The sequence below is a fragment of the Glandiceps talaboti genome, chromosome 21 (assembly GCF_964340395.1).
Source record: "Glandiceps talaboti chromosome 21, keGlaTala1.1, whole genome shotgun sequence".
In the NCBI taxonomy this organism is placed as follows: Eukaryota; Metazoa; Hemichordata; class Enteropneusta; family Spengelidae; genus Glandiceps; species Glandiceps talaboti.
In genome coordinates this window covers 8139650-8163425 of record NC_135569.1, presented here as the reverse complement: position 1 = coordinate 8163425, position 23776 = coordinate 8139650, and the positions used below count along the sequence as shown (strand labels likewise).

Sequence of the window (23776 nt, the reverse complement as noted above, 5' to 3'; positions counted from 1 at the left end):
TACTAAATTTATTGACTTTTTTCCCTGCAAGTACCCAAAGAAAAACGGAACAATTAGTTTATAGTTATATGAACTTTGATATAAATCATGACATTTAAAAGAAGAAAAATGACACTCCTTGTTTTAGCTGCAAGTGTATATATGTTATGTATAGTCACCTGGCAACGCTCCCTGTTTTAGCTGTAAATGTATAGGCTAAAGTATGTACAGTTTTCTGGTGAACACTCCTTGTTTTAGCTACAAGTTATGTCTAGAACTGACTATTATTTTTTTACCATAAACAGGTACATGCATGGTAGAGTGAAAGAAGCAGAAACAGACAACAGTGGTCGGCCAGAAATCCATATGTACAACACACTTTACCCACAGACCTTAACTTTACAAGGAAGTCAAATGAACAGATCATGGTTTTTTGTAACCTCGATATCACATACCAAATCACAAGCTGTGAAACTTTATGACATTGCTATGGACTTAGCACACAGTGGAAATGGACTTTATGACTGTCATGTCGAAGCCTGGGAAGAAAAATGGAAAGTGGGTTGTATCAACATTAAGGGCAGTCTTGACTTATCAAAGGCTATTTATGCTAGCATGTATTATATTCTGAGTTCATTACCTCCTCTTATTGTCTCGGGAAAGGATTTTCAGTTCTTTGGTCTGAGTCCTGGTAGCTTAGCAACCGGAGGTAGAACACATGATGATGATTATAATGGTCATGTATTTTGGGATATGGAAACCTGGATGTATCCACCGATCCTGGTGTTCTTTCCGTCATTAGCAAGGAAGATGTTACTATACAGAGTTCGGAATCTAGATGCAGCCAAGGAAAATGCAACTCGCCATGGTTACAAGGGTGCTATGTTTCCATGGGAAAGTGCATATTCAGGTATGTTCAGTGTATTAGTCAGGGTTATCCCAATATTGGCTGGAATGGGTCATCAGACTTTCAAATAATGCTTAAAATACAAACACTTAATATCCAGTCAACTACTCAATTCAAACAGTTGTTAATAAGTATGACTGTCCAGCACTTTGATGTGACTGGGTAGAACCCATGAACAGGTAATGTAAAAAATCAAATGACTTCAAATAGGGTATTGATTACTTTGCCATTGCCATAAAAAATGTTTTTGGGGGTTTTGATGAGGGTTCTGTTTGTAGATATACACCCGAAAGATAAAATTTGCATGTATGCCACAAAAATGACCTAGCAAGCGGAGATTTTGTTAGCATAATTTTGCATGCAATTTGTACAAATGTGAAGGGATTAGACTTAAATCTTTCAAACTTGATGATGCAGCCATTGTGTAAACTAAATATAGCAGGAAAGTATTGCAACAGCTCTTTGAAGAGTAAATTATGACAGAATGTTGTAGACTTCGGTACATGAACCCATATTGCAGGGCCTGTCAAGAGGCGATATTTCATATACATGTACATGTATGGATGTGGCAAAATATATCCTAGCTTATTGACCAATCAAATTTCATGTATAATGGCAAGCGTATTACAATATAAATTCAAGTAGTTGTTATAAAACAAATTTGATGCATTTGTGTGGAAAACTAGCCCCAAAATTTGAACAGTATTCGTTGGTCGAAAATGGTAACTAAATTTTGATGTATTTATTGGTGTACAACAGGACATGAAGTATGTCCAGGCCGTGTCTATGCTGACTATGAACAACACATTACTGGTGATATAGCATTGGCTATACAGCAATATTTATATGTTACTGGAGATAAGGACTTTTTACTCCAAGATGGTGGATGGGACTTGGTCATCAATATTGCTGAATTCTGGGCAAGTCGTGTGGAGTGGGACGATATGAAGGAGAAATATGTCATCAAAGGTATTTAAAATGTCACAATAGTAAATTGATTTGTTTGTTTCAGGAAAAGGGTTTCCATTCATTTTCAAATATTTCAAATTATTTTATGTGTTTAAGAGTGGTGCCCCCTGATGAATACCATAGATGTGAAAACAAATTAGTGTATATTATGAATTAGCTTGTGTTTATAGGAGTGATGACCCCTGATGAATGTAATTTTGATGCTATCTAGTCTTTATCATTTTATGTATCTAAGAGTTATGTCCCCTGATGAAGCCCACAGATATGATAACAAATTAGTGTATGCTTTACTTTATTTTGTGTCTAGGAGCGATGTCCCCTGATGAATAATAATCTTGACATTGCTATATAGTCTTTATAATTGTATATGTCTAGGAGTGATGCCCCCTGATGAATATACATGTAATAGATATTATGACAACTCTGTATTTACTCTCTAACATTTTTGTGTCTAGGAGTGATGCCCCCTGATGAATACCACCGATATGTTGACAACTCAGTGTATACCAATGTGGTAGCTAGGATCAGCCTAAATCTGCCATTGTTTGCTGGTAAACTGGTTGGACAGATAGATAAGGTGTCATCACAATGGATAGATATAGCTAATAAATTATACATACCATTTGATGAAACCAACCAATACCACCCTGAATTTGATGGATTTACACCAGGTAGGCTTAGAATATGTTACAAGTGTCGACGTCAGACTGTTGACAAACAGAACCCGTTACAAACAGGGAAAGTAAACACCTGAATTGGATTAATAACACTTGGCTCAGCATGTTGGAAATACAGAGACTTGTATTACATTTCATGGTTTGATAAGAACAGTTTTATGGCCTCTTTACATAATAATTCATATTCACAAACAAATTAGAAGTTCCCCTGGTATTTCATGCACACATAAAGAGGCCATAAAACTGTTCTTATCAAACCATGAAATGTAATATATTGTACAAGTCTCTGCTGTTCCAACATGCTGACCCAAGTGTTATTAATCCAATTCATTTGTTTACTTTCCCTTTGGTAGCAGCGGTCTGATGTTGGCAGCTGTACCATTTCATGTCACAAAAAAAAAAGGTATGTTGATGGAACAAAACCAGAACAAAAAACTTGTTATGTCATATACAATAATTACTGAGTTCGTAGTACAAACAAGTATCAGTCCAACTACAGTGATATGGTACGATAAACTTTTCAACACAGATGGACTTGAATATGGCATAACTTGAGTTATTTAAATAAAGCAGAAGTTTTAACCAGACTTGGACTTGTCCTTTTATTCAAACTCAATAATTACTGTTTGTTTTTTCCTTGAGTGATTCTTAAAAATGTTAATTTTTCTAATTTTTCAGAAACTACAGTAAAACAAGCTGATGTGATTCTACTGGGATATCCTTTAATGTACCCAATGACACCTGAAGTTAGACACAATGATCTCAGTAACTACGACAACGTAACTGACCAATGGGGTCCTGCAATGACTTGGAGCATGTTTACCATTGGTTGGTTAGAACTAGCACAGTATCAGAAAGCACATGATGTCTTTCAGAGATGTTATGCAAATATACAACAACCATTCAAGGTATTTTATTACTGCAGAAAATAAAAGAAGCACAAACTAAAACTATTGTAGTTTGATCATTGTGGTAGATACACAAGTTGGTGATATCAGTGCATTAGTTGTACAGATATAATCACCCTAGAATCAAGATAGTGTAAACACTGGAAGTTCCCAAAAATGTACACTGTAAGATCATGGAACTTGAAGTCATCAGAAATGCTACCCTACTGTGAGTACAATTAAACCAATGTCCATTCAATAGCTTAATTTATATCAACATGTCGCAACAATAGTTTCAGTTTGTGTCTATCTTAGTAAACCAAGACTTCGGTTGCCAGAGTAGTATATCAACATGTCACAACAATCGTTTCAGTTTGTGTCTATCTTAGTAAACTAATACCTCGGTTGCCAGAGTAGTATATCAACATGTCACAACAATAGTTTCAGTTTGTGTCTATGCACAGACAAGTACTTGTCTGTGGTCTATCTTAGTAAAACGAGACCTCAATTGACAGAGTAGTTTATCAACATGTCACAACAATAGTTTCAGTTTGTGTCTATCCACAGACAAGTACTTGTCTGTGGTCTATCTTAGTAAAACGAGACCTCAATTGACAGAGTAGTATATCAACATGTCACAACAATAGTTTTAGTTCTTGGCTATCTTAGTTAGCTGATAACTTGGTTTCCACTGTCATGTGACGTCTCCACATTTACGTTGTGTTTTGAAAGTATAGATTTTTGGTGTAAACAGTTATTTACTAGAGAATCCTATGAAATCCCTATGAGTACTAATAATCCACTGATAAGATAGTAATAAACAAAATAACAAGTTTGTAACAGGGTACGTACTTGGTCAGTCCAACTGCAGTTACATTATTAATACTTTGTAGTTGTTGATTGACCCAAGTGGGAAGCCAAGACTTGAACTTAGATGACTAGTTTGGTGAAATATAAATCGTCAGACTCAATTTGGTGAATATAAAATACACTTTATTTCTTGCACAGAAGACACCATAGGTCTTGACCGAAACTTCAAGTAAAGTGTTTCTATTCACCATTTTGAGCCTGACGACTTGTATCTTACTAAACAAAATGACATATTTTCACACATTTTTGCCACATAATAATCAACTCTTCACAGTAACCATTTTATGACATCTTTTTTATTTGTACTGTATAGACTTGGACAGAAATAGCAGATGGTAGTGGTGCATACAATTTTATCACCGGAATGGGGGGATTTCTCCAGACTATTGTGTTCGGATACGGAGGAATACGGATCCATCCTGACTTGCTTGAATTGAATCCGGTACTTCCATTGACAACAAATGAACTTAGTTTTACTGGAATACAATATCTTGGATCAAGTTTTAATGTAGTGGTTAAAGAAACGGATATGACCATTACCATGACAACCAGAACCAAATTTGCCCCTAAGCTGACACTAGTTGTCAAGGAGAAACCAGAAGATATACTTGAAGGTAAGTAAATAACAGTCATGGGGGGGGGGGGGGGGGGGGGGTGTGATTATACCCCTCCTAGATTACCATTCACCAGGAAGTAAAAGCTCTAATTCCCCATTCACCTGTATGTCAAGATATCAATTCACGTTCCCAAATATTAATGTAGTTCACCATTCACTAGTAAATCGTGTGTAAATTCACTGACCAATATCAAACATACAGCTTGGTCAGGTTTGACTAGCCTTAGAATGTTAGCATTATGTACAGTGTATGGGTTTGAAATGTAGACCAGAGACTTGTACACACGAGTTATCGTTACAGTTGTCATTTCACAGCTATAAAACATACTTGAAAATGTAGTTTGTATTCAGCAAAATCTGTAATATCATTCCATAGATCTGAGCCAGTTGAATTAGAAACGTTGTACCTCATTGCCATGGGTTGTAACAGTTGAATCAGAAATGTACCTCATTGGGTTGTAACAGTTGAATCAGAAATGTACCTCATTGGGTTGTAACAGTTGAATCAGAAATGTACCTCATTGGGTTGTAACAGTTGAATCAGAAATGTACCTCATTGGGTTGTAACAGTTGAATCAGAAATGTACCTCATCGGGTTGTAACAGTTGAATCAGAAATGTACCTCATTGAGTTGTAACAGTTGAATCAGAAATGTTGTACCTCATTGGATTGTAACAGTTGAGTCAGAAATGTTATCTCATTGGGTTGTAACAGTTGAGTTAGAAATGTTGTACCTCATTGGGTTGTAACAATTGAGTCAGAAATGTTGTACCTCATTGGGTTGTAACAGTTGAATCAGAAATGTACCTCATTGGGTTGTAACAGTTGAGTTAGAAATGTAACTCATTGGGTTGTAACAGTTGAATCAGAAATGTACCTCATTGGGTTGTAACAGTTGAGTCAGAAATGTTGTACCTCATTGGGTTGTAACAGTTGAATCAGAAATGTTGTACCTCATTGGGTTGTAACAGTTGAGTTAGAAATGTTGTACCTCATTGGGTTGTAACAGTTGAGTTAGAAATGTTGTACCTCATTGGGTTGTAACAGTTGAGTTAGAAATGTTGTACCTCATTGGGTTGTAACAGTTGAGTCAGAAATGTTGTACCTCATAGGGATGTAACAGTTGAGTCAGAAACGTTGTACCTCATTGGGTTGTAACAGTTGAGTTAGAAATGTTGTACCTCATTGGGTTGTAACAGTTGAGTCAGAAATGTTGTACCTCATTGGGTTGTAACAGTTGAGTTAGAAATGTTGTACCTCATTGGGTTGTAACAGTTGAGTTAGAAATGTTGTACCTCATTGGGTTGTAACAGTTGAGTCAGAAATGTTGTACCTCATAGGGATGTAACAGTTGAGTCAGAAACGTTGTACCTCATTGGGTTGTAACAGTTGAATCAGAAACGTACCTCATTGGGTTGTAACAGTTGAATCAGAAATGTACCTCATTGGGTTGTAACAGTTGAATCAGAAATGTTGTACCTCATTGGGTTGTAACAGTTGAGTCAGAAATGTTGTACCTCATCGGGTTGTAACAGTTGAGTTAGAAATGTTGTACCTCATTGTAACAGTTGAATCAGAAATGTTGTACCTCATTGGGTTGTAACAGTTGAATCAGAAACGTACCTCATTGGGTTGTAACAGTTGAATCAGAAATGTTGTACCTCATTGGGTTGTAACAGTTGAATCAGAAACGTACCTCATTGGGTTGTAAGAGTTGAATCAGAAATGTTGTACCTCATTGGGTTGTAACAGTTGAGTTAGAAATGTTGTACCTCATTGGGTTGTAACAGTTGAGTTAGAAATGTTGTACCTCATTGGGTTGTAACAGTTGAGTCAGAAATGTTGTACCTCATCGGGTTGTAACAGTTGAGTTAGAAATGTTGTACCTCATTGGGTTGTAACAGTTGAGTCAGAAATGTTATACCTCATTGGATTGTAACAGTTGAGTCAGAAATGTTGTACCTCATTGGGTTGTAACAGTTGAATCAGAAATGTACCTCATTGGGTTGTAACAGTTGAGTCAGAAATATTGTACCTCATTGGGTTGTAACAGTTGAATCAGAAATGTTATACCTCATTGGATTGTAACAGTTGAATCAGAAATGTTGTACCTCATTGAATTGTAACAGTTGAATCAGAAATGTACCTCATTGGGTTGTAACAGTTGAATCAGAAATGTTGTACCTCATTGGGTTGTAACAGTTGAATCAGAAATGTTGTACCTCATTGGATTGTAACAGTTGAATCAGAAATGTTGTACCTCATTGGGTTGTAACAGTTGAATCAGAAATGTTGTACCTCATTGGGTTGTAACAGTTGAATCAGAAATGTTGTACCTCATTGGGTTGTAACAGTTGAATCAGAAATGTTGTACCTCATTGGGTTGTAACAGTTGAATCAGAAATGTTGTACCTCATTGGATTGTAACAGTTGAATCAGAAATGTTGTACCTCATTGGGTTGTAACAGTTGAATCAGAAACATTGTACCTCATTGAATTGTAACAGTTGAGTCAGAAACATTGTACCTCATCGGGTTGTAACAGTTGAATCAGAAATGTTGTACCTCATTGGGTTGTAACAGTTGAGTCAGAAATGTTGTACCACATTGGGTTAACAGTTGAGTTAGAAATGTTGTACCTCATTGGGTTGTAACAGTTGAATCAGAAATGTTGTACCTCATTGGGTTGTAACAGTTGAATCAGAAACGTACCTCATTGGGTTGTAACAGTTGAATCAGAAATGTTGTACCTCATTGGGTTGTAACAGTTGAATCAGAAATGTACCTCATTGGGTTGTAACAGTTGAATCAGAAACGTACCTCATTGGGTTGTAACAGTTGAATCAGAAATGTTATACAGAGGACAAAGGCTAATTTTTTTCATGCATACAGCTTAAGGAGGGGCTTGTAAAAGTAACCACCAATGCCTTAGCTAAAATGTGTGAATGACAATGTCTACACACTCATCAAACTCACAATTACCATAAACTGATGACATAATAGTTAGTAATTTGTTATCATCATGTGATAATGGACATGAGCATTAGCATTATAGAGGTCATGGGTTATTGAATATTGAACACATATTGCCTGGCCATGAGGGCTATAGCACCCGTTTATTACACCCGAGGGACTGTGAGTTACCAGAATCACATGCTATTTCACGAGGCCGAAGGCCGAGGGAAATAGGTTGTAATTCTGGTAGCTCACAGTCACGAGGGGGCAATAAACGAGTGCTATAGCCCAAATATAAGCCAGACAAAATGTGTTTTATAATATACCTCATGAAAATCTTGCCCTCTTCTCTTGAGGTTGGCAGACGACATCGTTCTTTTGACCTGCTGTCAAGGCACGGTGGTCACGTGACCATGTATAGTTGATGGAACTATTTCCCTAGGGAAATAGTCAATCTATTTTCCTATCACGTGACTGATTCTAGCGAATGATGGCACAGCATTGTCACTAGGTATATTATAAATTAACATATGCAATGTCAGTCTGGTATATTATGTCTGCCAATCTTTTTTCTTTGTGGGCTATTAACTTTTCGACCAATTTAAAACATTCATATTTGTACATCCGGTGTTTCATTCCAGCAAGAGAATCCTTTCCACAAACATCCTTCTGGTGGCACCCGTACCTGATAGTTTGATAACAATGCCATGTTTGCCTACAAAGTTTTGACATCGTGTTGTTTTTTTTGTTTTTCAGGTGTACCATATAAACTAGAGAGAGGAAGAATATGTATCAGACAAATTTGTCAGACTTAAAGTTTTGAAATAAATATAAAGATGATATACAACCTGTAACACTCAAGTAATGCAATTCCCAAGTGTGCCTTACTCATAGCTAAGTTGTCAAGTATGAAATCATACTTTCATAATTACAAGCATAGCTTGTGGCCTTTCTGATATAGCAGATTGGTAAACAATGCTGGCAGTTGAGAGAAAGTCAGCCACTTACAGTGAATGTAGCATCACAACTGTGATAGCATTGAACTCCATGACATCTGGGGTGGTACGTTTAAGAACTTGAGAAGATAAAAAGGATTTACATACTCAAAATAATCACCAACTCCTTGTGGGTAGTGTTTAATGTGTAACTATGGATCAGAAGATTTTGGGTTTGAACCCCACTTGGGAGTGTGCATAGTCAACACTTACATCATTTGAGTAGTCAACCAATGGGCATATATAGACACACACACACACACACACACACACACAAACACAGACAGACAGACAGACTGACAGACAGACAGACACAGACACACAGGCACACACAAAGTTCAGAGAGAATTGATAAACTTTGGTTTTCAGGGAAATTTGTCCCCAGACTCATTCAGAAATTAAACGCATTACAAGTTTATGACTTCTTCATTCAGAATTTTTTTTAATAAATAAGCTTTGCAAAATGGAAATACAATTTATTGACAGAAAAGGGTCTTTTTGAATACATGCTAAAAGTTTTTCCGCATTTATTGCACAACTTCAATATATGTAGACATGCCATGAACATAGAATGTAGTAACCGTGGTCAGTTGTTCTGAGCAAACCTCTTTCTGGGCTTTCACAACTACTTTCTCTTAAATGATTTGTTACCATAGATTTTTTAAATACACTTTGGTTAATACAGCATTTATAAATATGTGTACCTGCTTTGTGATCAAACAGTTTCATAACAGAGAGCCACAGTCAGCAGAATAAATCAAAACAATTTATGAAAAGTGTCTATAACCTGTCTGAGTCACTCAATTCTCAGTACCGGCACTAGCATTTTATCTCATGCTAGAGGGTCAAAATAGAACAAGAAGGTTGACTTATGCTCATGCACACCTAGAGTAAGTAATGCATGCGAAGCTGAAGTTATGGTGTCAACCAAGAAATTAAATGTTCGTTATTTTTTTTATGATGCACCTAGTCGGTAATATTCTAGTTCAGGTACTAAGAATTCTAGGTACCTGCAGCCTTGTTTCATGTCATGCTAGATGGTCAACCGAGAGTTAGAACAACAAGGTTGTCTTATTCTCGCATAGCACCATATAGCAATGCATATTTGTAGCTCATGGAGTGGACTTCAGTGTGTCAACTGAAATTGCCACTTTAAAACTACACCTTTTGATATGACATTACTTTGACAATGGTTATGTATTGGAAGCACAACCAAACAATGGAAGACAGTCAAAGAGTTAGAAAATTAACCGTACTATTCAAAACATACAACTTTTATGCAATATGTTTTGTATTGACCAATCAAAGACAAGGATACACTGACATTTGACCAATCAGAGACATGGAAACCATGCCACTTTGGCAAATCATATCCATGGATACATTAGCCATTTTGGCCAATAATAGACAAGAATACACAGCCACTTTGACTAATCAAAGAGATGGATACTCTGTCATTTTGACCAATCAAAGGCATGAATACACTGCGTACCAATGATACACGACTATAAATATACTACCACTTTGGCCAATCAATGAAAATGATACACTGCCACTTTGACCAATCAAACACTACTATCAGTATACTGCCACTTTGACCAATCAATGATTTATATACACTGTTATTTGGATCAATCAAAGACTACTATACACTTACTTTTTATCAATAAAAGATCTCCATTGGTATTAAAATACTGCCTTGCACAGTTAACAATCACATGACAAAATTAATGACTAACACAATCAATACAATTTATATAAATTCTATTAGAGGCAAATCAATAGTTCAATGTAGGATAAAAAACTAAGTTCTTTTAGTTATAGACCTTGAAACCCCCTTTCCCCATCTAACTTAATTGACCAAAATTGAAAATTGTTTCAGAGAGCACAATCAATTTCAAATCAATATGTACTAGTATGTAGTGCTATGAATATACTGTGAAACCAGTATGTGTGGAAAAAGTTCTATGTTGACACTATACTTTATTTTAGTGCCATGTATTTATCATAGCGATCATAACTTAATTGCCCCAAATTGAAAATTGTTTCAGAAACCACGATCAATTTAACATTAGCATGTAGTATGTAGTGAGTAAAAAATAGCTCATTTTAGTGCCATGCATTACTATAGCAACAATTCTTCCACTTCTCGATCTGAAATTTTAATCAAATATCTGTATTTTATTTTATTTTATTTCATTTCCCAATGCTTTTAATTTTTGTTATAGTTCAGTGCTTTTGACTATTTTTTCATAATAGACAGGGTGCTATAGAAAATAAATAAATGTTGGATATATATGGTGTATAAAACAGATTCCATAAAAATGAACTAAAATGGTTCAAACCCCTCCCCAACTAAAAAAATTCAATTTGTTATCCTAGATTGATCTATTCACATCACCCCTAAAATCAGCTACGTATACAATCTACATTTCTATATATTTATTATACTATATTAGTACATCATTCTACACTTCTAAATATAAAATCTATGTACAACATATAGAGAATAGTTAACCACTGTAGAACAGTAAGTTTACGTACAGTTTTGGTTTCTCAGACACCCAAGTCTGTCTATTCACTATATATATATCTGTCAAGTACTTGATAGTTGTTTCTTGTATGTGTACATGGTTAGGGACGATCGCACAATGTCACTCAAGCTCAATAAGTGAACTTAGTTCATTATAGGGGGAGGGGATCTAGTGTCAATGTGATTGCTGAACTTCATTTTCACACTTCTAACCAAATTTCTGAAACTTTCAAACTTTAAATTATAACAGGTTCTGTATTTCCAACCGAGATATTCAGAAGTTAATTAAAACTTACTGCTAATGTGATATACAATTTTGGGTTTCTGGTAATATTTTAATGTGTTTACCGTACCATCATGCTTGCATTGCATTGATCATAGTGGTGTGATCGCTGCAATTTTCACCATGGTTTACATAATATATAAACGAGTCGGTGTCGCACTTGTGAATGTTCTTTTTTTGGGGGGGGGGGGGGGAATGGCCTAAATGAACGAAGTTTATTTACTGAGCTTGTGCAACATTGTACGATCGTCCCAAAGAGTACTCATGCAACTTACATGATATTAGTTTTGAAATCAATGTCTTATATTCTTAAGTAGCTCTTCAGAATTAATATTGGGTTTGATAATGTCCATTATACCATGCACAAGCCAAGTTGAACAAAAAATATGGAATATATAGTCTGGTTGTTCTACATCACGACAACATCTGTCTTTGTCACTGGTTCTGTTGAGTTCAAAATGCGAGTCAAAATGTTCAAAATTGCCATTACTTTCCCCGATTTTTCTTTGGTATTACTGGCGCTGGTATAATTATGTTATCCCCAATATTTTCCTTCACTCAGCCAGAAAATACTCATGACGTAAGGGTTGTCACTACTTGTCTAGCGACTTGTGGTGACAAAGACCCCTTAGGTCATGAGTATTTTCCATGGCTGAACAAAGAAAAATATTGGGGATAACATCTAAAGTGTACAAATAAGATACATAGCTTCTAAAATGTCTAAAGGTCATGAGATGCTCAGTTCAAATCAAATAATTTCAGTTGAGTTTCAAGTTGAATAGCTGGTACAGTGAGACACAGTGGTTGAGGACAGCAAAGTTGAATAGCTGGTACAGTGAGACACAGTGGTTGAGGAGAGCAAAGTTGAATAGCTGGTACAGTGAGACACAGTGGTTGAGGACAGCAGAGTTGAGGGCAGAATTGGACAGCTGGTACGGTGAGACACAGTGGTTGAGGACAGCAAAGTTGAGGGCAGAATTGGACAGCTGGTACGGTGAGACACAGTGGTTGAGGACAGCAAAGTTGAGGGCAGAATTGGACAGCTGGTACGGTGAGACACAGTGGTTGAGGACAGCAGAGTTGAGGGCGGAATTGGACAGCTGGTCATCGTTCTGGTTGAAATATTTTGGTTGAGCTCTGAGTTAGATGAAGTCTGCCTGTGAGATGTTCTGGTTGAAATATTTTGGTCGAGTGCTGAGTTAATAATAATGTAATGGCCGAGTGTGAGATGTTCTGGTTGAAATATCTCTGTTCAGTTCAGAGTTTGATAGTCTATGAGAATGACCTGGTCAAACTACACTGAGCTAAAATTGAATGTAGATAGTGAGATGACCTGGCCATGGATCAAGTTCAGAGTTGAACATAAACAACAAGCTGACCTGGTCAAAACTATACTGAATTCAAAGTTGAACATACATGTAAACAGTGACAAGACCAGGTCAAATTACATCAACTCCAAAGTTGAACATGTACAGTGACACAACTTTTGTAAAGTGATGCCTTGTTAAAAGTCCCAATCGGCCTCTGGTTTTGACCTCCATTCATCATCAAACCATTTCTTCTCTGCTTCCACATTGCTACTAGCACCAAACTCAGAAACCTGTAAATCATCACTACTCCATTTCTTGGTATCCTTCGTGGTTGATTCCACTGTCAGTGTAGCTGGAGCACCCTTGAAGTCTTCCCACTAGACAAATAGTATAATATATCAATTGAAATTAAATATAAGCATTACAATTTGTCTTCCTTTCATGCGGATTTTGTTACTTTTATGTTTTAAAGTAGAATATGGCTCAATGGCACATTTCCATTAAAATCAAAGTTTTGTCAAAATCTCCAATCTTGAATACGTGGGGTGGGGTGGTATTTGGTAGATTTTTTAATTCAATTTTATTCTTTCATATGCGAGTGTCTACTTCAGGTAGTTATGTTTTCTGTTGTTTTCCATATATGGTAGTCTCTGTGTTATTGGTTTCTTCCCATCAGATGTACAGCCATTACAGATGGGAAGAACAGTTTTATATTGTCTTTTTAAGTTGAAGTCAGTTTCCGCATCCACTATTTCTTGTTAGACTTCACAATTGTATTATTTTTTTCTTGAATACGTAAAAAATGTTTAGGGTCGATGTGAAATACTAGGTGGGTCTGGTAACCAGAACAAAACATTTTTTTTTGTTAGGCCTTAGGAGAGATCTTTGTTCAATATCAAAGACCTTTCTACCATACGAGGACACCTTTGTTCTTTTTCCATATTTGGATATCATTGTACCATATTAGGTAATCTTTGTACAATATCAAAGACCTTTCTACCATATAAGGACACTTTTGTTCTTGTTCCATATTTGGATATCATTGTACCATATTAGGAGATCTTTGTACAATATCAAAGACCTTTCTACCATATAAGGACACTGTTCTAGTTCCATTTTTGGATATCATTATACCATATAAGGAGATTGTGTCACATATTTTTGTTGGTACTGGTGAAACAGTATCTGGTTTTGTTCATTCTTGTAAAATAAACTGAATCTATAACAAAGAAAGTTGAAATATCTACACTAAAATGGTAAATCATTTGCGTTACCCATGTTGGAGAAATCTACAGGAAGTCACCGAAAGGGTTGTAGCTGTCGTCAGTCTTCTTATCATCTGCATCCTGCGTTTTGGTCATATATAACATCAAGTTCAAATTCATGTAAACACAATATACATCCCTCACCACATACTATGATATACCATGTGCAAGTGAAGTTTTCATGCTTAAACTAAAAGTACAAACTTTAACTTAATTTATTCTCTAAATATCTACTGCCCCAATAGCCTGTTTACGGTACTAGTGGTAGTCCGTTTTTCTGTCACTATGTTTGTGTTAAGAATGTGAAAACGTTGGCAATTATGATGTAAAAACATATACATCAGGTGTTATCCTAGACTCTCAGCTTGTTTACTGTTGTTTACATCACAATCTGTGATTTTACTTTCCTTCTCACTTCTAACGCTAGACTGTAAGATATGTCATTTTGCTCCACCCTCACAATCACCAGCCTCCTCTCTCTCTGAGAGGGGTTGACTGATGTGTGAAGGTGCTCTGCCACGGCATACCTTATAGACTAACTTACAACTCATGATACCATCAGCATGAAGCCATTATTGTAGTTTGAAAGTAATGTGCTCAACTGATTGGTCGCAATAGTAATAATGGTGTATCAGAATATAACTATATTCAAATGAAGTCATTTTGTAAATGTACATTCATTACTAAGATGAACACATGAGTTGACAGTGACATAATTTACATATTGGATAATAGGGAACTTGCAAACCAGACTGAGCATGCTCAGACACAAAGGACTATGGGATTATCTGTGGTTATCGTAATACCTTATTTGGAGCTACCGATAAAATAAACCTTCCACAATGGTCAGGGTGACTATGAATTGATTATTTGTGGTAACAAACATTGTCACATTATTGTATACAATACTATTTGATTAGTATTTATTATCACATTTCCCATGATGCAACATTCAACATGGCAGGTTTGCAAGTTGCCTATTCCATAAACAGAAATGTTGATAACAGCAATTGGGGGCATGGCTAAACTAACATGTTGATGCTACTTGTATTACAAACAGTTAACCAAGTCACAGATCGTGATGTAGTCAGGCAACACAGTGAGCAGTTTGTCTTATATATCTCATGAGGACACATGCATCATTACCGACAATTTTCATGACATTATCTAATCCCAAAACTAAGTATTTGATCAGTCAATATAAACAACAACAACTGAATGAAGCATGCTGACTGTGAGAGAGTCAAGTCCAAACTCCCATCCTCTGATACCCATCCAAGTATCTCTCTGCCATCAGTAGCCACCATATTTCATTTCTGATAGTGATAAGTTGTTTGCGGCTGCTTAGACTAGTAAATAAGATGGCATGAACCATAGAAACTGTTGTGTTATTGGTATTTCTTTCGGTGGTACAGAGCTACAGAAAATGGGTTAAAACTAAACGTTATCTACATTACACTACATAGCTATCATGCTTGTACCCACATGCAACCACATAACTCATATTTAGTGTTGTAACTGGTATACATCATCACTTTAACACAGAATTTAGCTTCTGTGATAATGACATTGTTATTTTAATGACTGTCAAACCTATAACCACATGACTGCACTAAGTGTGAGATCTGGGGTAAATCAATATTCATTTTATTTATGCTAATTACATCTAAGACACAAAACTGGCTGGTCAATAGTGTGCATAATCTGAGGCAAATCTCTACTAGTCTTGTTGAACTTAACATAGTAGACAAATATTGAGGCCAGTGTACTGCAGCATTCATTTATGTTAACTACACCCAATGCACAAATCTGTTATTTGAATTGAGCACAGACCTGAGGCAAATTGATATTTATTTGTCTGAGAAGAAGTGTTTCAGATTTACAGTATATCACACAGAGTCACTTATCTGTGTGTCCATTATGCAAATTAACATGTCAAAGTCATGGTTCATGCCTTGACAAACTATATCCAAATAAGGAATACACTACTAGACTAGATCCAAATAGGGAATATGCTGTGTCCAAATATGGTATACATTAACCCAAATATGGAATACAGTATCCAAATATGGAATGCACTCCATCCAGATAAGGAATATACTCTGTCCAAATATGGAATACACTTTGTCCAAATATATGGACTATGCTCGAGTAAACGTTTACAAGTATCAACTGATGTGCAGGTTTGGGTTCACTCACTATTTCAGTTTTAGAGATATATTTTGTACAAGCTGTTTTCTATTAAAATTGTATGAAAATATTAGTAATATGAAAGTAGTAAACAATATGTCCTGGTTTTGTTTACTTAAATAAGTTAGTTTATCATTTCAAGAATGTCTGATGGAAGATATTATTTCCTCACTGATTTTAACCTCCTACAAGATAAATATTAAACTTTTACGATTTGTTAATACAGACTGTTCAAATAAGTCTACAGTTTATGCACACTGTACAGGTTAGGTGCATTTTCCATTCAATCAATCTTGGTTCCCAAATCTAGGCTCCTCCTCAAAAGATCTAACTAACTGTCAATATTATGATGTAACACCCAGTTCTTTGTATATATATATGAAAACATGCTGGTAACTCCAAATTATCAAAGATATGTTACATGCCAATGTCTATTCCATAGTTATATCCCATCACCATTACTTGTATATAACATCTTGTATGGCTGCACTCTATGACCTTACTGAAGGAAAAATACTTTCTTAGCCATAAAAAAATTCAATGCTCATCCTAGTCGAGTTAATTCATATGTTCAATTCCATCATCATATTTTGATTGTCAATCATTATTGAGGGTGAGTACCAAAAATGACTGCTCATTTTGACATGGACAATTTGGATATTTTCATAATCAATTGTACATTGACAGGGAACGTTTAACCCCCCCCCCCCCCCCAATAAAATCCCACCGAACATACGTCCACTCGAGTGCCATTTACTATGGCCTTCATCTACAAAAAAATTCTATGTTGACAGAATCATTTTTTTTTTAAGGCATACAGTTTCAACATTTAAATATAAAGGTGGAGTATGTCCAGTATAACCATAGAAATGACTACAAGATGTTAACACAACGGACATCACATTTTAGCCATCAAGCAAATCAAAATGCCAAAGTGACAAAACCCACCACCACCACCACCACTACCACCACCACCATCAAATAATAACCACCAAGCAACCATGATGACAATACACACCTCTAAGTCAGAATCAGATGCATCACATTTATCTAGAGTATCTTTAATGATTACCCTTGGTGGAGTAGATGCAGGATCCTCATGTAACTGAAAATGAACAGTTTCATCATCTTCTGAGTCTTCTCTCTCTGCCAAATATCCATCATCATGACCAACATCAACCAGTAAACCAGTCTAGAGACAAGAACAAATATACTATCTAATTCTCAGTCCAAAGTCAATGTGATCAGAGAGGTGCCAAGACATTGAAATGGATGTCATAATATGGTAATATATTGAAATGAGTAGCTCCTAATATGGTGTTGTATTTAAATGAGTACCTCCTAATATGGATATGTTGAATGAGTAGCTCCTTACATTGTGACATACTGTTTGAATACCTCCTAATACGGCAATACATTGATATGATTACATCCTAATATGGTAATGCACTGAAATGAATACACATCCTAATATGGTATACATTGAAGTGGAGTCATGATGGGTGAATGGTTAGCGTGACCGGCTTGGAATCTACAGTTTGCAGGTTCGAGCCCTGTCGCTGCCTGCTGTTTGTTTCTGAGTGGCTAAAGTCCTTGGGCAAGATTTGAACCACGACTGTGCTTCAGTCAACCCAGCTGTATAATTGGGGACCTGGTAGGATGTAGGTTGCAATGTGAAGGCTTTAATCCTATGCGCTGAAATGGCTGCAATGGATTGTATGCTCCCCGGGGAGTTGAGGAAGACTAAAGGGCCGTTGTGCCGTTCTGATCCGAGCCAGGGGTAATAAATTGTAAAGCGCTTTGAGCACGGTGTGGGAAAGCGCTATATAAGAACCCAACATTATTATTATTATTATTGAAATGAATACATCCTAATATGGCAATGCATTGAAATGAATACATCCTAATATGGTAATACATTGAAATGAATACATCCTAATATGGCAATACATTGAAATGAATACATCCTAATATGGCAATACATTGAAATGAATACATCCTAATATGGCAATACATTGAAATGAATACCTCGTAATATGGTAATACATTGAAATGAATACCTCCTAATATGGCAATACATTGAAATGAATACATCCTACTATGGCAATACATTGAAATGAATACATCCTAATATAGAAAAATGTTATGTGTATCACATGTCACATTGAAATGTTGTTTTTTAAAATATAAAGTAAGAGGACAGCATAATAATGACACAACAAACCTTTTTATCTCTGGTTTTCTTCTGTAGAGTTTCCAACTCTTCTAAATTTTGGCCAGATTTGGTGGCTTGTTTGAGATATTTATTGTTCATTGGTTTGATGGCAATCCATTCTGAGTTCACCTCATCGGTAGGAGCATCATTCTCTACTTCGTCTTCTCTTAATAATGAGATCACATTACTTACTGTATTTTTACCATCTGTTTTCCTATTTACAATCATTTGTATCATTATCTAGTTTAAATTGGTTAGGGTCAAATGTGCTGGTTGTCAAAGTTCTTAAAATCTTGTCAAACTTATGGAAGTTTGCTTCTCGTCCTTTTTGAAATAATGATGGAAATTTATGGGTCCATCATCCAGGGCTCGAAATTAATAGTCGTCCCGTGTCCACAGTCTACCAATTCTTATCAAGGGGCTACCATAATTTGCAGCTGGTAGTCCACTCAGGCTACCATTGATTATGCATGGTTTCAAGATTTAGGGACATTATTTTAATAACACATGTATTTGCAATAGAGGAGCTCTGTTTTCAGTTCAGGAATATGAGAATATTGGTCACAATCCTTGAGCTACCAATTTCTGAAATTGGTAACCCACTGGGGCTACCAAGGAAAAAGTTAATTTCAAGCCATGTCATCTTGTTTTCAAGGAAATCATCAATCTTTTCTTTTCCCATAGAGTATTCAGTGGCCATATTGATTCTAAAATGGTTAATTTTGATAACCATATTGACCTTTGTACAATGACACCTAATTTGTTTCTTGAGAATAGGTTTAAGTTTTCTTGAACAAAGTATATGATTAAATATTGTATTTCTGAGGTGCATTTCATGTACAGGGAATAAAAGTCAAAAGTCAAATCAGTATGTAGATTAATATATAAGTAAAGGATACACCTAAATCCAAGCCAGCAAGACCAAGACTGAAAGACAAGATAAACTAAGAACATTATTTTGGTTTTACCAATAACAATGCAATGGAATATTATGACACACACACACACACACACACACACACACACACACACACACACACACACACACATTCATATACAGACAGGCAAACACACATGCATGCATACATACATACATATACATACATATATATACATACATACACACATATACAAATACATACATATATAAATACACACACACAGAACATATACAAATACACACACACACACACACACACACAGAAACACCCATATTTCACTATATGCTAATGGCCCAACTTTCAGTTGTGCTATTAATAAAACAATGCTAAGTCTTACCTTCCTAGTAACCATGGTAATGCATGAATGATAAATTCTAGTTGTAAACTTTGAGTGACTATTGCTATACTGTAAGTAAGACCACCTAACACACAAAATAAATGGAAGAAAACTTTTTTCCAACTTGGCAGTGACACACTAGCATACTGAAAGTAAAACAGAGAAATAAATAAGTGAGTGTAAATAAAACTAGACGAACCCCATAACATGTGAGTGCAAGTGTGGCGACCAACCCATAATTCTTAAGGTATTACGATGAGATAAAAAAAGTAAAAGTATTGGTACCCTTAACATTGGTAGTGAGTGGTCGTCTTTTCCCCAACTTATCTTTGGCTGTATGGGCACCCTTAAACATTGGCAGTGAGTGGTCCTCTTTTTCCTAACTTATATTTGGCTTTCCCAAGTGTAAGTATGGACACCCTTAACCATTGGCAGTGAGTGGTCGTCTTTTTCCCAACTTATATTTGGCTTTCCCAAGTGTAAGTATGGACACCCTTAACCATTGGCAGTGAGTGGTCGTCTTTTTTCCAACTTATATTTGGCTTTCCCAAGTGTAAGTATGGGCACCCTTAACCATTGGCAGTGGGTGGTCGTCTTTTTCCCAACTTATCTTTGGCTTTCCCAAACCTAAGTATCATTTAAAGACAAAACCCTGGTGTAAACTTGTACTTACGATATCACATATAGTGGGAAACCTGGATAACCAGTAAAATATGCTGGCACAAATTCCAAGTGAATATCCAATCTTACCATTTTCACCCTAGACAATATAAATTGATTAAAAACAATCAATCAGTCGATAAATTGATAAGCATTTTTTCCAATACAAAGTACAGTTCTGTACACTTACACACATCAATACCTACAAACACTGTATGTTTATCATGGAAGCACTAAAGATTCATACACGAGTTCTCTTCTTCCACACTTCATTGAGAAACAGACATGTTTTGAACAAATCATTTACCCTTCATCAGTATCTGACTGGATCTGACAGTATGATCCAAATTACCTGGAGGTATTGAAATTTAGATCATTCTGTCCAGATAGGCACTGACAAAAGACGTGATTTGTTTGAAACACATCTGTTTGTCAATCCAAAAATGGAAGAAGAGAACTTGTGTATAAGTCATCATCTACCTTATCCTTGTTTCTAATACATGTATGTTTTGACTCCAAAGAAGGAGCAGCAGGTAGTTTCATGAATAGAAACTGTGACAGATCGTCTATTGACTGATTTTGTTAAGATCAGACATTGTGACACTAGAGGGCATCAATATAAATTGTTCAAAGTCCATACAAGGCTGGATATCAGGAAATTCTCTTTTGTACATAGAAGTATAAACCACTGGAATAGTCTTCCCAATTATGTGGTGGATGCACAAAATGTGTACACTTTTGAGTGACGTTTAGACAGACACTGGGAAGGCCTTGCAAATGAAATATAAAATGCAGACTATGTAAGCATACACACTGATAAGACTATCGTTTATTCAGATCTGATGTCAGAGGCCTAAAAATCAGAAATGTACCTGTATAACTGTATACCTATGTCTACCTAGGTTCCCAAATCAAATTCATCACCACATTCTGGTACAAGGTATGGAAATATATAAAATTTCATCCTGTTTCTCTCAACTTGTAGGTTTCTGTGTGCACACACATACCCTTGCTGGTAGAAACAGTCTCCCTCTGTTACCAAGATTCCCAAATCTTGGCAAAACACCCTGAAAATATTTGGTGTAATTTTAGAACTTACCTCCATAATGGCAAGTAAAACTCGGCCTGTTTTGATTGAGTTGTAATGATTAGTACTGTACTCTGGGTTATAATTACTTATGAAATAAACACCACACACTATCCATGGAATAACAAAACAATACACTTGTTCACTTTCTTGCCTCCGGCGTCTTTTCCACAAGCTTTCGGCTGAAAGAGGAGAAACACAGACTATAATAAGTGGATTGATACTGTTGTGTCATGGTGTGTATGTCAAACTTTTAATACCAATACCAATAGGAATTATAATAATGATGTGTCCTCTTCATGAAAAAACAGTGTAAAGTCATGGAGTCATGATGGTTGAATGGTTAGAGTGCCTGGCTTGGAATACTTGGAATATGCACATTGCTGGTTGTAGAGTCATGATGGTTGAATGGTTAGAGTGGTTGGCTTGGAATATGCACATTGCTGGAGTAATACTACAGCAATGTTGGCCCTGTAACATGTATGAAGGGAATACTACCATACAGAGTAATACTACAGCTATGTTGGCCCTGTAACATGTATAAAGGGAATACTACCATACAGAGTAATACTACAGCTATGTTGGCCCTGTAACATGTATGAAGTGAATACTACCAATTAAAGTGTAATACTACAGCTATGTTGGCCCTGTAGCATGTATGAAGGTATTACAGCAATGTTGGCCCTGTAACATGTATGGAGTGAATACTACCAATTAAAGTGTAATACTACAGCTATGTTGGCCCTGTAACATGTAAGAAGGGAACACTATCAATCGGAGTAATAATACAACTATGTTGGCCCTGTAACATGTATGAAGGTAATACTACAGCTATGTTGGCCCTGTAACATGTATGAAGTGAATACTACCAATTAAAGTGTAATACTACAGCTATGTTGGCCCTGTAGCATGTATGAAGGTATTACAGCAATGTTGGCCCTGTAACATGTATGGAGTGAATACTACCAATTAAAGTGTAATACTACAGCTATGTTGGCCCTGTAACATGTAAGAAGGGAACACTATCAATCGGAGTAATAATACAACTATGTTGGCCCTGTAACATGTATGAAGGTAATACTACAGCTATGTTGGCCCTGTAACATGTATGAAGTGAATACTACCAATTAAAGTGTAATACTACAGCTATGTTGGCCCTGTAACATGTAAGAAGGGAACAATATCAATCGTAGTAACAATCCAGCTATGTTGGCCCTGTAACATGTATGAAGGGAATACTACCATACAATCAGGATACTAAAGATTATGAGTGACTGGCATACAAAACCAGCAGGTAAACTTTGATCATAGATCAATCATATTACAATACGTCTGAAAAAGTTCTGAAAAAATATTTGAAAAATTGCTACCAATTACAACCACAAAGGTTATTATACACTGTTACTATCAGGTCTAAAATTCAAATATTTGAAGTTTATTACTTACCACATGAATTTTGGAAATGTTTGTAATGATCGCGGCAACATGCAAACTTCATACAAAAATACTGAATGATGAATATTGCATCCATAAATACAAAGAAACTCACAGTTAGGATCTGTCAAAGAAAACAAAGAAACAGGGGAAAGTCACACCAGGAAATAAAAGGTATTGTCATAAACTTTTGGTTCTGGAGAGTCATTTCATCATTTGAAATCACATAAATTTTGTGCATTTTGAAACTATTTTTCACCTATTGTTCTCACACAGATCCAACACTGTTTCGTGGGTCTTAGCAGATATGAATATGGATTAGATGAACACTGAATATTCATGACTCTCAAGAGCTTATTTCCTTCAGATAAATAGTCTGCTCGTGAATATGTCTTGTAATAATATGTCTATCAAGACCTCGTGGCAAAGGTGTATCACTGAAAATCCAATACAGGTGAACAAGTTTCAATTTGGTGTTTCTTAGCAACCAAGAAATATTTTGACTCCCTGAGTCGAAATTTTCAGTTAGTAGTATCTATGAAATCAAGAGTCCATGAACTCATTTTTGTAAAAAATTTACAAACCCATGAATTCATTGTCGTAAAGAATTTAACATACCTGTGTTCCTAATTGACCAGTATACAAAGCACCAACTAGATTACACAAA

The 23776-nt window shown here is 36.0% G+C and overlaps 2 protein-coding genes across 2 annotated transcripts; one reads left to right on the top strand and one right to left on the bottom strand.

The window, feature by feature from the left end:
* Window positions 1–288: 288 nt before the first annotated feature.
* Window positions 289–8674, top strand: LOC144451804 (protein-glucosylgalactosylhydroxylysine glucosidase-like). Its single transcript, XM_078142707.1, has 6 exons — window positions 289–889; window positions 1646–1855; window positions 2311–2526; window positions 3211–3440; window positions 4603–4903; window positions 8616–8674. The coding sequence occupies exons 1-6, from the start codon at window positions 289–291 to the stop codon at window positions 8672–8674; spliced, it is 1617 nt and encodes a 538-aa protein (XP_077998833.1).
* Window positions 8675–11859: 3185 nt separating this feature from the next.
* LOC144451181 (transmembrane protein 44-like) lies at window positions 11860–23187 on the bottom strand. Its single transcript, XM_078141979.1, has 8 exons — window positions 23122–23187; window positions 21688–21857; window positions 20602–20688; window positions 19929–20074; window positions 19550–19577; window positions 18660–18890; window positions 17454–17627; window positions 11860–13357 (listed from the first exon to the last, which is right to left on the bottom strand). Exons 1-8 carry the CDS (start codon window positions 23171–23173, stop codon window positions 13175–13177), a joined length of 1071 nt encoding a protein of 356 aa, XP_077998105.1. The 5' UTR covers window positions 23174–23187; the 3' UTR covers window positions 11860–13174.
* Between the last annotated feature and the right edge of the window lie 589 nt (window positions 23188–23776).